Source organism: Phascolarctos cinereus, unplaced genomic scaffold (assembly GCF_003287225.1).
Source record: "Phascolarctos cinereus isolate Bilbo 61053 unplaced genomic scaffold, phaCin_HiC Scaffold_5;HRSCAF=322, whole genome shotgun sequence".
In the NCBI taxonomy this organism is placed as follows: domain Eukaryota; kingdom Metazoa; phylum Chordata; class Mammalia; order Diprotodontia; family Phascolarctidae; genus Phascolarctos; species Phascolarctos cinereus.
The window spans coordinates 29055688-29073625 of record NW_027555958.1 but is presented as its reverse complement, the minus strand read 5'-3'; the positions used below and the strand labels follow the sequence as shown (position 1 = coordinate 29073625).

The 17938-nt window shown below is 43.8% G+C and overlaps 1 protein-coding gene across 1 annotated transcript in view; it reads left to right on the top strand.

Moving 5' to 3' along the window:
• Positions 1–5081, top strand: part of LOC110222150 (aldehyde dehydrogenase, dimeric NADP-preferring-like) — a 29874-nt gene extending 24793 nt beyond the window's left edge. Inside the window, exons 9-11 of the mRNA XM_021007018.2 lie at positions 2079–2178; positions 2693–2823; positions 4662–5081. Coding sequence (XP_020862677.1) covers positions 2079–2178; positions 2693–2823; positions 4662–4676 — 246 coding nt within the window. The 3' untranslated portion in view covers positions 4677–5081. The remainder of the gene's footprint in view (positions 1–2078; positions 2179–2692; positions 2824–4661) is intronic.
• The last annotated feature ends 12857 nt before the right edge of the window (positions 5082–17938 follow it).

Genomic DNA, 17938 nt, shown 5'->3' with positions numbered 1-17938 from the left:
CATAAGTATTCTCCTCAGGCTCCTACCCACTCTCCCTTGGTCATGCCTATTTTATCCTTTCGGGATAATAGGGGAGCTGAAAGTTGGGACAAGGCCATACTGGGTGTCCTAAAAGACAATGCAAATGTAAGCGTTAGTAGCACTAAGACTTTTTGAAGACCCTGTATTATGATCTGGGTTTAACCTTCCCCATCATCCAGTTCCCTCCTTCCTTACCCCATTCCTCCCAAGAAAAAAATCAAAAACACCTTTGTATTTGCCTGAACTCTTTCCATAAAAAATTTAATAAGGTGATAGCACTGGGCATGGGGCAGGGAGTATTGCTTGGCCTGTCCTCCTGAGGGCCCATCTCCACCATCCAATGCCATCTCTACTCACCGGGTTCCTCAATGCCCTACAGGGTGAGCCCTCTGCCCCCACCCCAAGCCTCTGCATGTGAGAGAAATGTGCTAGGCTTTTCCCAGGTGTCCTTTTAGCAGTTCTGCAGGGTGGCCCCACCCAAAGCCTGGGAGATGGGTCCCCATTCTCAGCTCTATTTGAGGTGAATCACAGAGCAAGGGAGGGGACTGCCCTAAGTACTGCCACAAAGCCTGGAAAATTCAAGTCCTCAGTCTTTCTCTATCTTCTTTTCCACATCCAGCCCTTAATCCCTACCCAGGCACTAATCTTTATCTCTAAGAGCAATACTTGTTCCTACAATACTTCCCAGTGTGCAAAGATCTTTGATTTCCACCACTCTGAGAGGCAGATGGTGAGGCAGAGATGGAGAATCTCATTTTACTGAGGAAAAAACTTGGCTAGAGTCACCCAGAGTCACACCCAGAATGTATCACAGGATTCTAGCTCCAGAGCTTGAAGAGATCTCAGGAATGATCTAACAGTGTCATTTTTATGAAGGAGGAAATTGAGGCCTGGAGAGATGAAGAAACTTGTCTATTAAGAGGTAGCTGGTGGGGCAGCTAAGTGATGCAGTGGATAGAACACTGGCTCTGGAGTCAGGAGGACCTGAGTTCAAATTGGACCTCAAGATACTTACTAGCTATGTTACCCCGGTAAGCCATTTAACCTCTGCTTCCAAGTGGGGATAATAGTAGCACCAACCTCACAAGATTATTGTGAGTATTAAATGAAATAACATCTATAAATATGGTACCTGGAACACAGTAGGTACTATACAAATGCTTATTCTTTTATGGTAATATAGATAGCACAGCTGGGATTCCAACTCCTGCCCCTTGACTTCCAGGAGCCTTTCCACTGGCTGATGGGAGACTTGGACCCAGTTCTTCTGACTCCACATTTAATGTATTCCTCATTATTTTACATGGGCTCTTAGCCCTAGCTTTAACTTCTAATTCTTAGCCTTAACCCCCACTGGAATCCAAACCCCTGGGTAGGTTAACAGCTTCCCTCACCTAGAGTAACAAGATCAGAGGTCTAGGGCTTGAAGAGACCTTCCTTGTCCAACCCCTCATTTTATAGTTGGGGAAACTGAGGCTCAGAGATATGCCCAAGCTACTAAGTAGAAGAGGCTAGATTTGAATCCAGGTCTTCTTTCTCCAAGTTCAGCAGACTTCCCACTGTGCCATGCTATTTGTGAACCTGCCTTCACTTTGGAGGGGCAGCCTCTGCTGCCTGGAAGAGAGGGTGTGGCTCTGGGGAAAGGACAGAGTAGCCTGGCTAGCCCCTCTCTGCTTTCCAGTAGGAAATTGCTTCTCTCTTGTCCTCAGGAGCTCTGGGTTAGTCTGTCACCAGGAATCCTAAGCTAGTATGTGTTGTGTGGGAGCTCACCAAATATGGAAGGTCAAAGCTGCAAGGGATCTTATAAGGGAGGCCCAGAGAGGGACAGGGACTTGTCCAAGGTCACAGAGCCAAGGAGGAACAGAGCCAGGATTTAAATCCAGGTCCTCAGACTCCAAATCCAGTGGTCTTCCCATTGGACCACACTGCCTCTTACTCTTCTGAGCCCACAGCTATGGCCCCTTTCCTGGCAAAACTGGGTTATAGAACTAGAACTGGAAGGAGCCTTCGAGGGTCTCTGGTCCATTTTATAAATGAATCTTGATGCTGCCTTCCAGGTCATCAAGAAGATGATTGCAGAGACTTCCAGTGGAGGTGTGACTGCCAATGATGTGATAGTCCATCTGGGTGTCCACACTCTACCCTTTGGTGGTGTAGGTGAGACCCTGTCCCCTCTGACTCCTGCTCATTCCTTGCCCTTCCTTCTGACCCCAGAGAATACAGTACATATGGCCATGGGACCCCCAAAAAAGATGGATGAGAAGCCACATTCCCATTTAGGATGGAGAGGATTACCTCTCCAGGTTATGGTGAAGATCAGATCAAAATGAGGTCACATGTATAAAAGCCATTACAGACCTTAAATGGAAATGTAGAAGTGGTTATTATTATTACTTCTGTTGTTGTTGTAGTTACCACTATTTCACCTGGATGCTTCCCAATGGGGGGGGGCAGAAAAGGAAGAGAACCCAGAGTGAGATATAGGAGGAAGAGGAGAAGAGAGGTGGAAAGGGAAGAAGATGGAGAAGAGAGGGAGAAGGAAAGGGAAGGAGATGTGTGTGATGCAGAGACAGGGCAGAGGGGAAGAGTAAGCATCCCTATGACCTGTGAGCTGCCTGTCCAAGGCTGCCCCTTCCCCCAAACACACATGGCTTTTCTGGCTTCCTTGCAGGTGACAGTGGCATGGGATCTTATCACGGTAAGAAGAGTTTTGAGATCTTCTCCCACCGCAGGTCCTGCTTGATCAAGCCTCTGAAGAAGGAGGACTCTGACAAAGTGCGATTCCCACCTTTTCCTGCCAAGGTGAGAGAACCCTCGAATGTCAGAGCTGAGAGGGACCTCGTTAGTTATAGGACCATGGATTTAGAAGGGGAAGGCTTTTGAGAGGCTATCTAACCCAAACTCTCCATTTACAGAGAAAGTGAAGTGATGTGTTCAAAGTCACACCTTGAGTTAGTGCCTAGCCAAGATTAGAGCTCAGATCTTCTGCCTAGCCAAGATTAGAGCTCAGATCTTCTGCCTGGCAGGGAGAAGAAAGGTGACAAAGAGGGATTTCTTATCCTTGAGACATTCACCAAAGAGCCAGGAGAAGCCTGGAGTCTGGCCACCATTCTGGGGCTGAGTAGTAAACTTAAAAGAGTAAACTGTGAAAAACAGAAGAGAAACAAACCAAACGAAAAGAGTACAGAATTGACCAAGGAAACGAAATGCTGGTTTTTTCAAAGATTTTGATTCTTTTTCTCAGGACCACATGTACATAGACCATGTACCAGGGCACAGAGAATGGATAAATAAATGTTAAAACAAAAGCAAAACAATCCAGGAATACTAAGTATCTCTTTGACAGACCATAGTACAAGAAAATATAGAGAACAAAAGAAAAAAAAGACTTAATAATGACATTCTGAATAATGGATAGGTCAAGAATAAATCTAGGTAATAGTTAATAATGTTATGAAAAAGAACAAGGTTTAAAAATAGAATTAGGTTTTTCAGTATGTTAATTAATTTTGTTGAACTTTTTATTCTCTCTCTCTCTCTCTCTCTCTCTCTCTCTCTTTTTCTCTCTCTATTACATATTATTAGGGATGGTTCTCTAGGAAGGGGAGAAGGAGAGATACCTTGGGAAATGATAGTGACATATAAACAAAATATACCAATAATTTTTTTATTTAGAAAAAGAAAATGATAATGATGAGACTATATACCAAAATTTCTGGGATGCAGCTAAAACAATCCTTTGGGGAAAAATTCTCTCTCTAGAAAGTTACATGAACAAAACAGGCAAGAACGATGTTAAGGAGCTGAATCTAGAATTTAAAAAGTTAGATGAACAAATAAATCCAAGGTAAATGAAAGTGAGGTGATTCAGTGAATAAAACATGAGGCCTGGAGTCAGGAAGACCTAGTTCAGATCAGGCCTCAGATGCTTACTAGCTGTGTAACCCTGGGCAAGTCACTGAACCCTGTTTGCCTCAGTTTGCTCATCTGTCAAGTGACCTGGAGAAGGTATTGAGAAACCATTCCAGTATCTTTGCCAAGAAAACCACAAATGGGTCAGATGTGATTGATGACTGAACAACAACAAAGTAAAAGGAAATTTTGAAAATTAGAGGAGATGTAGCTAAAATAGAAAATAAAGGCTATTTAAAAAACAGCAACAAAATAACTTCAACAAAATCAATGCATCATTGGCTAATATTGATCAAAAAGATGCAGGAGGAAAATCTGATCTCCAGGGGTGATCCTTCTTTTGGTGAAAGCCACAGAGAAGTTGGAGGTGACCTTGGAGAGATTATTCAGTTTTGGCATTTCATTTTAAAGAGTAGGAAATGGATGCTTGGGGAGGCTAAGAGAGTTGCATGGGATTACACCATGAGTTCTTGGAAGAGATGCCTCTGACAGGGACAGTACCATTGGAGCATCTCACATAGACCCAGAGAAAGATGGTCCTAGTCTGGGAGGAAGAGGAGGCCAGAAATTGGGCAGAGCTCAGAGAGGAGAGGGGTTTAGACTGGATGGCCTCTGTGTCTTCCAGCTCTGATCCTATGAGCCTGTGACTTTCCCTGACAGAGGTGGGGAGCTATGGAGGGACTCCAATCCCCTCTCTAATCACCTCTCCCCTTTTCCCTTCTTCACAGGCCTCACTCAAGTGAGGAGGTGGCCATGGTCCTTTGCCCACTGGGGAAAACTGATAGCTGGAAGCCCACCATTTCAGTCCTAGCTCTGAACTTTCACCCCTGCTGTGCTCCCAACCTCTCCCCTCTCTTCTCCCTGCCTTAAGCAATCCTACCCTTCCCTCAATTAGCAGCTTGAATGTCACCTCCTCTGGGAAGCCTACCCAGGCCACCCCACCCTCCAGCTTGGACACCTTGCTCCTTGGGACTTCTGGAGCATCTACTGTCTTTACCTGACCCTTGGCTTTAGCATAGATTCCTTTGGGTTGTTAGTTAGCTGTTCTAGGGTCCTGCGTTTTTTTCTTCCCTATTAGACTGGAAGCTCCTCAAGGGCAGGCATCAGCTTACTTTTTTTGTATACCCCCCTTAGTGCCTAGCACAGTACTGAGCACAGATCATTTATTCAATAAAGAACCTGTTGAATGCACAAATGAATGAATTTTCTCCTTTGTCAGTAAAGACATGAATTCCTCTTCTCCTCAAGAACCTGGAACCTGTCCATCATCCTAGAATATAGAGACACTGGGGAGGCAGGATGGTACATGGGAAAGAACTCTGACTCAGGATTCAGAGCATCTGGGTTCAAGTCTAACTCTTACTAGCTATGTAATCTTGGGAAAATTGCTTACCCCCTGTACACCCCAATGGGCCTTAGTTTCCTCATCTGTAAAATGAAGAGCTTGAGTTAGATGGCCTCTGAGTTTCCTTTCACTTCTACGACTCTTGCATGTCTTTGCCATTCAAAGAAGTCTTTCTAATCCCTCTCTGGATGCCAAGGAAGCCTCCGTAATCATGGGTGATGGTTTTTTCTATGATTTGTTGTTTGACCCATTCTTTCTTTATGATTAGATTATTGAGTTTCCAATTAGTTTTTACTCTATCTTTCCATGGCCCTTCTTTACATGTAATTTTTATTGCATCATGATCTGAAAAAGTTGCATTTAATATTTCTGCCTTTCTGCATTTGATTGTGATGTTTTTATACTCTAATACATGGCCAATTTTTTGTGTAGGTGCTACGTACCACTGAGAAAAAAAGTGTTATTTCTTCCTATCCCCATTCAATTTTCCACGGAAGTCTATCATAGCTAACTTTTCTAAAATTCTATTCACTTCCTTAACTTCTTTCTTTTTTATTTTGTGGTTAGATTTATCTAGTTCTGAGAGGAGGTTGTTGAGGTCACCCACTAGTATAGTTTTGCTGTTTTATTTCTTATTGTAACTCACTTAATTTCTCATCTAAGAATTTCAATGCTATACCACTTGGTGCATACACGTTTAGTATCGATATTATTTCATTGTCTATGGTACCTTTTAGCAAGATGTGGTTTCCTTCCTTATCTCTTTTAATTAGATCTATTTTTGTTTTTGCTGTGTCTGAGATCAGGATTGCTACCCCTGTTTATTTTGCTTCAGCTGAAGCATAGCATATTCTGCTCTAATCTTTTACCTTTGCTCTGTGTGTATCTCTCTGCTTCAAATGTGTTTCTTGTGAACAAAGTATTGTAGGATTTTGGTGTTTAATCCATTCTGCTATCTGCATCTGTTTTATGGAGAATTCGTCCCTTGCACATTCACAATTATGAATTCTAGCTGTGTATTTCCCTTCATCCTACTTTTCGCCCTGTTTATACTTTTCTCTCTCCTTTTACCCTGTCCCTCCTCACCAGTGTTTTGCTTCTGACCGCCGTCTTCTTCAATCTGCCCTTCCTTCTATTAGCCTCCCTTTTTCTTTCTCCTTTCCTCTCCTATTTCCCCATGGGTTGAGATAAATTTCTATACCCAACTAAGTATGTTTGTTTTTCCCTCTTTGAGCCAAATCTGATGAGAGTAAGTTTCAAACAATGTTCACCCCCTTCATTCTTTTCTTCGACTGTATCTTTTGCACCTCTTCATGTGATGTAATTTACCCTATTTTGCCTCTCCCTCTCCTCTTCTCCCAGTACAATCCTTTTTTTCACCTCTTAATTTTTGTTATATCATCAAATAAAAGGCAACTTATATCCATACTCTCTATCTATGTATAGTCTTTTTAACTGCCTTTATAGAGATACAGTTCCCATGAAGAGAAAACAGTTTGAATCTTATTGAATAACCTTTTTTCCCCCCTTTCCTGTTTACCTTTTTATGCTTCTCTTTAGTCTTGTATTTGAAGATCAAATTTTCTGTTCAGCTCTGGTCTTTTAGAGATGAAAAAAAAATGATGCTCAGAGATGCAAACTGATGTATTCATGATTAGTAAGTATCAGAGTCAAGATTTGAAACCAGAGCTTTTACTTTAAGAAGCAACTTAGTAGAGTAGAAAAAGAGCTGGACTTAGAGTCAGAGGACCTGGCTTCAAATCCTGACTGTCACATATTTACACATACAACCTTGGGCAAGACACTTTACTTTCCTGGGCTCCCTCCAAATGAGGATGACAGACTAATGACCTCTCAAGTCCCTCCTAGCTCTAAATTTACGATTTCATAATTCTAAGCCCTGTTCTCTTTCCACAATATCCTGGCCACCTGCCTGGGAGGGAAATCCAGGAAGTCTGTGGGGAGCCAAGAGCAGAGGAATCTGCCAGAGAGAACCCTTGCATGTGCCACAGGTATGGCAGCAGCCTGGTTGGTAGACATCAGTCAGTGCTGTTGGGTCCAAGTGTCTCCCTGTGCCTCTATGTCTATTAACTTCTGACAGATATGCCCACATGGGGCTGGATGGAAGCCCAGAACTAAACATGATTTCTATAAGACAAATGAGCACCACTGAGTGGGAAAAGATGATTAGTATCTTTTTTGTTGTTGTTCTACAAATGATTGTCTAATCGCATCTTCCCCAACCTGTACACATGTGGTTGATTTCTTTGTCCCTACTGAAGAACTTTGCATTTATCCCTTTATTTTCCATCTACTCAGAAAAGGAAATGGTGTAAGCTCAGGAAGAGAGGCAGAAACATTTGAGACATCTATAAAGGAAATGGTGAAAACTCTAGCTCAGCTAGGCTATAGACACATAGGGTGGACATGTGGAGAGTACCAATGTGGGATAAGGCTAGAAAGGCTGAGGGGAACTGGTGTGAAATTCAAATACTGATTTGATATTTTATATTCAATTCTGCAAGTCTATTCTGTATTTGATACAAAATCCTAAGCCTTTTCTTTCTCTCAGAGTGAAGAAGCTCAGTCTTTCTCTTACAGATGCCAAAAGTTTAGTTTCCCAATCAATCAATTTTAATGAAAGAGAAACTCTGAGCTAAGTTTAGAGGTTCCACACTCTCATGAAACATTTTAATTCTAAGGGAATTGTTGTCCCAGCACCACCTGCAAATCACTTTGTGCTAAGGGAATTTGTTATCCCTCATAACTTTAGCTCTTGAGAAACTCCATGACATTTGTGTGTTATCCTTGAGAGCTGAAAAGCTGACCGTATCCTGTCTTAGCCTCATCCTAGCCAAATAAAGGTGGTCTTATCTCATTCCCAGAGTCCTGTGTCTGCTACACCTACTTTACTATCAATGACTTTGGGATGCACCTGGGTCCCATAAATCCACAAAGCTTTCCTCTAAGACACAGAGGGGTGGTTCTGGTTCCATGGATGTGTATACTCATGCTTCCCTCAATGTAAACAGTCATGATCCCTTACTGCTATGATGATGCCAATCCCATAAACCAATGGTGTGATTTCCTAACCTTCTCTGTTCTGTTCTTTGTTCTTTTCTTATAAAAAAAGGAATTGCACCTCCAATTCTTTGAATTTAGAGTAGTGGAGGCAGTCATTAGGCCCATTCTGTTGGGAGGTTTGCACCCTATTGATGTAAACTTGTTTGGAGAGAGCTTGCCTTGGTCTACCTTTGTTGAATTTTACTTATGACACCAGATTATAGAGGGCTCTGAGTGCAGGGTTAAGGAGTTGGAATATTACTCAGTAGGCAATTGGGTACCATCAAAGGGTTTTAGAGAGCAAAAGAGGGCTTTGGGATCCCAGAATTTTTGTTTCTGAAGCAATCAGGGTTAAGTGACTTGTCTAGGGTCCACAGCTAATAAGTGTCTGAGGTCAAATTTGAGCTCAGATCCTCATGACTCCAGGGCCAGTGCTATATCTACTGTACCACCTAGCTGCCCCTGGGATCCCAGAATTTCAGACTTGATCCCTACCTCAGAGGCCTAGCCCATACCTACACTAGGATAATCTCTATAATATCTCCCACAGGTGGTCCTCCAGCCCCTGCTTGAAGTCTTCCAGTGGAGGGGAAACCTATTGCCCACAGAGACAGCCCCTCATGTGCCTTCTGAGGCCAAGAGCAAAACTAACTTCTCTTCCATATAATCAGAGCATTCTTCCAGCCCATATGAGGAGCTTTCTGGTTTCTGTTCTGTCCAGAATTTTAGCCCTCACTCCCAAGCTTTCAAACCTTCATAAATCTGAAAAACATGTCACTTACAACTTGATACAAGTCACTGATAAAAATGTAAAACAGAACATATTCAGGACTTTCTCCAAACCTCTAAGGAATGACTCTGGGGCACGGCAGAAAATAATGGGTTTCCATCAATGCCGGAGAGACTGGGAAAACAGGTACACCAATATAGTGATAGATCAGTACGGCCACTCTGAAATGCGATTTGGAGTCATACAAGGAAAATCACTAACTGGTTCATACCCTTGCTCCAGAGATTTCACACCTAGGCATATGTCTCCTGGGAGTCAAAGATGAGGAGCACTGGCTTAAAAGTCAGAGGCCCTGATTCAGATGCTCCCTTTCTCTCTCTCTCTCTCTCTCTCTCTCTCTCTCTCTCTCTCTCTCTCTCTCTCTCTCTCTTCCCTTTATCCCTTTACAATTCTGGAATCAATGCCTATGTAACTTTGGGTGAGTCACTTAAGGAAGGAAGGAGACAGCAATTATTTAGCACCTACTGAGAAGTAGATGCTTAACCTTCCTGGGCCTCAGTTTCCCCATTTGTAAAATAAGGATGTTGGACTTGATGGCCTCTAAGGTCCTTTCTGGGTCCAGACTTATGCCCCTGTCCTCCCTTCGAGGCACATAGGTAGCTTTGTATAATCCGTCCACTCCAAGCATTTATTAAGCCGCTGTTATTTGCCAGGCACTGCACTGGGCACTTCAGTCGCTGTTCCCAAGGGAGCTGAAGTGCTCCTGGGAGGAGAATACACTGATAAGTCTAAGTGTGGTCATTGGAGGAGAGAGAAGGCAGTCACTTCTCAGACCTTTGGAATCTGGTTCCTGACCTTCTCACTCACCTGAAATGGTCATCTCCAAAGTTCCCAGAGATCTTGGAGTGCCAAGTCTCAGTCTTTTCTCCAGCCTCACCCTTCCCGACCTCAGCAACAATGGACACTATTGACTATTTTTTCCAGCACAGTAGTATTCCATCACATTCCTATGCCATAACTTGTTCAGCCATTCCCCAGTTGATGGGCATCCCCTCAGTTTCCAGTTCTTTGATACCATGAAAAGAGCTGCTATAAGTAGTTTTGAACCTTCCCCTCTTCTTCTGATTGTTTTGCAGTATTGGCCTAGTTGTGGTATCACCAGGTCAAAGGGACCAATCTTTCTCAGTTTGTCTAAGCCAACACCCATTCCATGATTAAGGGCTGAGTAAGAATTGAGATAAAAGATGGCCTAGTTTACCATCACAAGAGTATTAATCTGGGAGGGGAAGGCCCTCAGAGTTTCTGGCCAGAACAGAAGACAATTCCAGGAGGAGAAGAAGAACATGGCAGCATTCCCCCACTTCTGTTCCAATTAGCAGGTTGGGTCCCCAGAGGGCAGCTGCTACTATACACAGATCACATGGTAAAGACTGTGAATACAAAATGTTCTCCTAAAAGATCTGGTTCACTTATTCCCACAAATACACAAAGCATTCAAGGGAGGAGTAAGCCTACACTTAGACCATAATAATAGTGAGGGACACGTGTGAGAAGTATGTGGGACAGGGCAGCTAGGTGGTGTGATGGATAGAGCACCAGCCCTGGAGTCAGGAGGATCTGAGTTCAACTCCAGCCTCAGGCACTAATCAGCTCGGTGATCCTGGGCAAGTCACTTAACTCTGATAGAAAGGAAGAAGAAGGAAAGAGAAGTGTGACAAAGGTTGAACTCACCACACCTGCTCTGGAGTCCTTCTCTCTGTGTAGAGGCCTCCTGTAGAATCATGTGTTGTTGTCCTGCCTTCCTTCTTGATGACATCATGAGGGTTACATCATTGGATTTAAGTGAGGCAGAGCTGCACAAAGTCAGCCTCACTCTCTCCTTCAGAGTCCGGACAAAAGGCAGGATGAGCCGGGTATGCACAGTTTAATAGGTTTCTGGGCAAAGTTCCAAATTATTTTCCAGAACGTCTGGACCAGTTACAACTCCACCAACAGTGCATGAATGTGTCTGCAGAAAGCTCGACCACCAACAAATGATACACATTTCTCCTAATCCCTAATAATAAGAGAAATACAATGAAAACGACTTTGAGGTTTCAACTCATATGCATTAACTTCATAAAAGTGACAAAACATGGAAATAGTCAATGCTGGAGAGGCTATGGGAAAATAGGCATACCAATACACTGCTGGTGGATCAGTACAGCCACCCTGAAATGCGATTTGGAATCAAACAAGAAAAATCACTCCCCTTTGATCCAGAGCTTTCACACCCCGGCATATGGCTCATGGAAGTAGAAGATAAAGAAAAGAAAAAAGAAGAAGGTCCGAAGCACAACAAAATATTTGTACCAACACTCTTTGTGGAAGCCCTAAACTACAAACAAAGCTGTCCACTGATTAAGGAATGACTGAACAAATTATGGTACATGAGGACTGTAAGAAATAATTCATTTGGATTGCTACTCTAGTCCAATCAGTTGGATATATTATACAAATCATGTAGGATAGATAGGTTCTTATAGTGGACCTCGAACTTTAATGTAATGTTTACTACTTGTTTACCAGATTATGAGGTTCACTTGGTGCAACCACAAGAATTCCGACATCCTGTTTTGCTCAAATTCCTTGTCCAATCCCAGCATGGATGAGAGACCTTGATGCTTTGGAAAGTCCCTCGATTTATTTTTGTACCTCTGGACCTCTCTCTCTTGTCCAACATGAGCAGGTGACCGTCTTATGATCACTTAGTCATTAGAGAGGCCCTATGCTTAGTCCAACCTGTGCACCCCCCCCCCCCACTGATATGTCATTTTTGGCCCTCAAGAGCAAGGTCTATCAACCAATGAGATTCTATATTTCACCACGCCTCTTTTGCATATTTGGAAACCCCATAAAAACAAGATCCTGAAAGAAGGGGATATCTCAAATCGTGAGGAAGATCTGAGTTCTACTTCATTAGAAGGGACCATGGACCCTTTAATAATGTACCATTGGCTCAGAGCTCTGCCTCAGTCTCTTTTATCATAGGTTTGACAATTTTAATCCCCAGAGTGTAATGAGTTTTGTTGAACTGTAAGAAAAAATGAATATGGGGAACTTGGAGAAACTAAGGAGACTTTAATGAATTGATGCAATGAAGCAAAGCAAAACCAAAGGTTTGTGGATGAATTTTGATTTTTAGGTGCAATTATTTCCCAATATATGTTCTCTGCCCCTCCCTCCCCTCCTCCTGCACCCACCCTACCACTCAAACCTAGCCTTCCATTGGTATTATGAGTTATATGGACTGTACCAATATAGGGAGGAGGTAGAACCTCACAGAAAGATCTGATGTCCTCCAGAAAAGGATCTGTTTTCCTGATTGTCAAGGGGTCAGGGCATAAGCCCTTTCTGCCTTTTTCTGCCAAACTAAATAGCGCCTATTCTATATCTGTTATCTAGTGAGCCTGAATGCTTGCAGGGAATCTATTTTGAGACGGTCACAAACAAAATTCTCATGTTTCTAGGAGGAACTCTTGGGTTTCAGTAAAAGTCACATAGAATTAGTGAGAGATACTTCCCAAAGTGAACTGGGTCTCTTGTGTCAGGGACTCGAGATCCAATCAACACATAAGTTCTGAGGAAGGAGGGGGCATTAAAGGTCTTGGAGAAGACTACTACCTGAGATCTTCAAGGCATAAAAACAGGGTCCATCCTAACCTTGAAAGGCTCCCCAAACACAACTGCACCCTCGTGGGTAAGCCACATAGTAACTGGGGACCATGATGCTTTGATCAGAGGGAATGTGATTTGAATTTTACACCCTATGATTTGCATGTTTCTGACTTCATGTAACTGATTTGAAAAAAGCAAAGTTACTGCTCTGGCAAGCTGTACCTTGAAGAACTGGAAATCCTCACAAGTAGGCTGAATTAATCAAAGATTGGTCCCACACCATGAGCGAACAAGAGTTCTCTTTTCAAACCCATCATCTTAGCCCTACCCATCCCATTAAAGATACATGGCCACATTTCAGAATTGAGCAGATGAGATAACCCAAAAGCTAATTCTCGATACTCAGACTGGCTAGAAAGTGTAGGGTTCTGATTTAAGCTTCACCCTTTCATTTAAATACCAATTTTGCTCTGTTACGCAAATTTCCAGGGTTTGGAGCCAAGTTGTGATGTGGAAGGAGGGAAGAAAAAGACTTTAAATAGAGAGGTGTGAGAGATAGTGACTAACAGTTGCAAAGAGTTCCAGTCCCTGAGAGAAACTGTAGAAGGTAATGTCTTTATTCACTTTGGCTGCATTTTTCTGGTTTTCTTAGCTTTCCTATTTCTAAAAAAATTTTTTTCTAATAGTTTGTATGGTATACTAATTAATAATTTAAATAATTAAGTTTATCAAGAATGACTGCATTCATGAACACACGTGGGAACCAATGTTTGAGACCATGGGGAAAGTATCGTTAGGGCAAAAATCCCTTAACTCTTAGATGTACAGAAGTGTCTTCTATGCCGACCCCTCAGATTATCGTCCATCTTGCTGTCTCCCCAAGTGAGATCTCCAGACTTGGAGTTCCCTGGAGCCTTGCTTTTCAAACTGGATTCCTCTCTGTTTATGATCCTCAGTTGACACTTCCCTAATTAAATTGGCTTTGGGATAAGTGGGGATTATTTGAACTATGTTGACCAAACCCATAAACAGCTTTGAGCTATGAAATTCTGTTGAAATAAAAGTAGGTTGGAGAAACTTTGTGGCAAAATGGAGAGTGTTAAGCCTAGAAGATTGCTCAGGTCTCCTCTGTTACTTTCTATGATTCTGTGTGATGTCATGCTGGAAGATTGTTGTACATTACCAGTACTTGTGAGAGGTATGTACTTTCATTGGTCCTCTTCAAAAACAAAAGATGAACGAAAACAAGAGGTGTCCAAAGGCACTTTCCACCAGGACATTGCCTCTCTCCAACCACCAACTACTAAGGTATAAGGAAAGACGCACATCCCTCCTTCAACACATACATGCACACATCCGTCCATGCCATCTGCATTTGAAGAGAGACTCCTCTGGAGGAGGACAATGCTCAACTGAAAAGAATGCATAATGGTGGAAATCCAGGTAAAGTGACAGGTGAGTGGGGAAGAAAGTGAAATGGGCCACCCCTGAGTCTCAGAGAAATGAAGTGACTTGCCCAAGGTCACACAGCTAGGAAGTGTGAGAGTAGGCAGCCACTTCCAGGATGCAGATGAGAGTGTCCCAAGGAGGTGTCCCACCCCCAAAGTCTTCCCCACTCATCTGTCATGCTGCCTGGATTCCAATGTGTGCATGTACATATTCAGGGAGGGATGTGTGTCTCTCCTTATGCCTTAGTAGTTGGCAGTTTGACAGATGCAATGTCCTGGTGGAAAGTGTCTCAGACAGAGAGTAGAGAGACTAGCTCAGTCACAAATTTGCTGTGTGATCTGGGACAAACTGCTTCACCTCTCTGGGCTTCAGTCTTTTATTCTAGAAACTAAGGGGATTGGCTTGGCTCTTCCCAATGGGGTATACTGGAATGTAGCCCGGATTTGGAGTTACAAGATCTGGATTCAGATGCTTACTTCTCTTCTTGTTCTAAGGAACTCCTTGGAATAGCAGGTAGAGTGTTGGACTAGGGTCAGGAAACCCTAGGTTCAGATCCTGCCTCTTGCACTTACCAGCTGTGTGACTATAGGTAAGTCATAGGGAGTGAGTAGCAGTTCAACTTTGGACTTAGGTTCCATAAATCCAAGCTCATTGGGCAAGTTCAGTGCTCCTCTCAGGATACCATGATGTCCTCACGAAGCCTATTTTTTCAGGCTAATTTACATGAATCTCCATCTCATACTCTATGTTCCAAACCAACTCTTGGGGCAACTAGGTGGGGTAGTGGATAAAGCACCAGCCCTGAAGTCAGGAGGACCTGAGTTCAAATCCGGCCTCTGACCAAACACTTGACACTTAACTAGCTGTGTGACCCTGGGCAAGTCACTTAACCCCAATTGCCTAAAAAACAAAAAACCCCAAAACAAACCAACTCTCCTACAAGCTATTTCCTACACATGCTATTCCATCTCCTGCCTCCATCCATTGGCATATGCTCTTCCTTACTCCTAGCATGCCCTCCTTCCTCACCTCCATCTCTTTATATAGCTCCTATCACAGCTCAGTGGCCACCTCCCACACCAGGCCTTTCCTGATCCCTCCCTGTTGTTAGTACCCCAAAATTATTTCATTTTTACCCATCTGTGCCCACATTGCAGACTCTCGGTAGAATGTAAGCCTCTTGAGGTCAGGTGCTGGTTTTGGTTTTTGTCTTCCCATCCCTGACATACTTCATACAGGACCTGGAGCATAACATTCCCCTGAGAAGTGTTTGCTGGATTGAGCTGAATGGAAAAGATGATCTTTTTCATTTTCAGTCTCTAAAAAGCCATTTCTGTCTCTTCAGGTCCTGTTTTCTCAGACACCATGAGTAAGATCAGTGAGACTGTGCAGCGGGCCAGGGCTGCCTTCAACTCTGGCAAAACCCGGCCCTTGAAGTTCCGGATCCAGCAGCTGGAAAACCTCCAAAGGATGATGAAGGAGAGAGAAGAGGAAATCACTGAAGCCCTGTATGCTGATCTCCACAAGGTATTGATTCAGTCCATGAACCCACCCTTGGACAGGAGCCCATCCTAGGGACTATGGGATATGCCAGAGGAATATAGGCAAACCAATTCTGTCCTCAGAGAACTTTGGGTTGAATGGGGGAAAGAAGATTTAGACTCATAGAACGGCCCCCTCCAACTTAAAATCCTATGATGCTATAAATACAGGGGCATGGGGTAAAGTGCCAATTCAGTTTCAGGGCAAATTCAGAACGGAGGGAAGACTGTAGAGAGAACTAATTTGGAATGACTTCAAGATGGGGGGGTGGGGGTGGGTAGGACTCAAAAAAATGAGGCAGAAGGACAGGAGTGGGAAGGGGAGTCCACATAGATAGAAGCCAGAGCAAAGATATGGAGGCCGGAATGAGCTCAGATTGGGGCACGGCCTGACTAGAGAGGAGGGTTTCAGAGAGAGATGATTGCACATTGTAGAGGGGAGGGCATTGAAATCCAGGCAGACATTCACAGGAGCCAGAGCAGCAAGGGCACTTTGGAATGATGGGCTCATGGGCTCGTGGTGGTTTTCCAGCCTCCATCCAACAAACCGAGCCAAGCCAGGAGTAAAGCTCAAAGAGATCTCAGAGTTGCCCTAGTCTGGCCCCCTCAGTTTCCAGGAGATGAAAGGAGGTGACTTGCCTCTATGGCCGTAATCATGCCTTCTCACTATGCAGTGATAGCCCACTACCTTCATGGGCCCCTTTACAACCTGCTGTTTTCAGTCAATGTCCATTCCTGGGACTTTGTGGGTAGGAGCCATGACCCAGCCAGCAAAGAGCTGGCATTCAGGGGGCTTCTCAGCAGCCAGGCAATCTTCCCAGTGCTTTTTGACTTGGTTCTCTGCCTCTGCTTTGGGGGAGAGTGTTGTGGTACTTTTTGGTAAAGTGTAAAAAAAGGACAGATCCTACAATCTGAGGACCTGGGTTTGAATTCTGCCACTGAAAATTGCTCCCTGTGTGATGATGGGCCAATCCCTTCACCTCCCTTGTTCTCCATTCTATCGTTGTGTAAAATAAGATTGGGGTAGAGGGGGTCTGAGGTTTGGAGCCTGTGATCTCACCCTGAATGCCATTATCTTTACAGAGCAAGTGGTGTGCACTTTATGAAGAGTGCACTTATGCCTTCGAAGAGGTCAAGTATGCGCTCGCCAACCTTCCCCAGTGGATCCTGGATGAGCCTGTGGAGAAGAACGATAATACAAAGGATGGACAGGCCTACATCCACTCAGAACCACTGGGTGTGGTTCTAATCATTGGGAGCTGGGACTACCCCTTCATTCTGTCCATCCAGCCTCTGGTGGGCGCCATTGCTGCAGGTGGGGAAAACTTTCTTGTGGATGATAGATAGGCTTCTAGATTTACAGCTACAAGGGACCTCAGAGCCCATCTAACTGAACCCGTTTTACAGATGAAGACACTGAGGCCCAGAGAGGTTGAGTGATTTGAACCCAAGTCCTCTGACTCCAAATCTTGTGTTTTGTGCTGGGAGGAAGGAGGGCTCCTTGTGGATCGTTCCCTAGAAATAGCCTCAGGATAGTCCACTGCACCCCATCACTAAGAGAATTGGTCCATTCAGTCAAACTGCGATAAGATTCATGATCAAACTGGATATGAGACTCAGTTCGTGAGTTAGAAGCCTTATCTGTAGTCTCATCTAGCATACTAAGTGTTTTAGGAGACCATCCTGTGTGGTTTCTGACTACATCACTGGTGACTCACCCAGCAGTTTCATAAGATCAGAGTTTTAAAGTTGGAAGGGACCTCACAGGTCATGTAGCCTGCCCATCCCCTTATTTTGCAGATAAGGAGACTGAGTCCCAAATAAGACAGTGATTAGTCTAAGGTCGCTTAGACCTGAAATAGTTGAGTCCGCTAATTATTATTATTAACGATCCCTTCATCTTTCAAAAGAAATGACATGTAGGGGAAAGATTGGGGCTCATGGTCTGAGTAGGGCGACTATGGTGAGGATAGAGGGCTTAGTTAGGTCTGGAGGACAAGATCTGGGTCCAAGCAAACCCTAGCACAACATTAGGCAGGTGTGACACACATCTGTGGGTTTCTATGCACACGTACGTGCATGCAGACATGCTGATGTGTGTGCACATGGTTCGATGTGGTCTCTGATCTCTGACCCTGGGGGTTCAGGTCAAGAGAGGACCAGGAGGCTGGGGAATGGAATTGTGGTTTCTATGGAAAGGAAGCCTGTACCTCTCTCCCT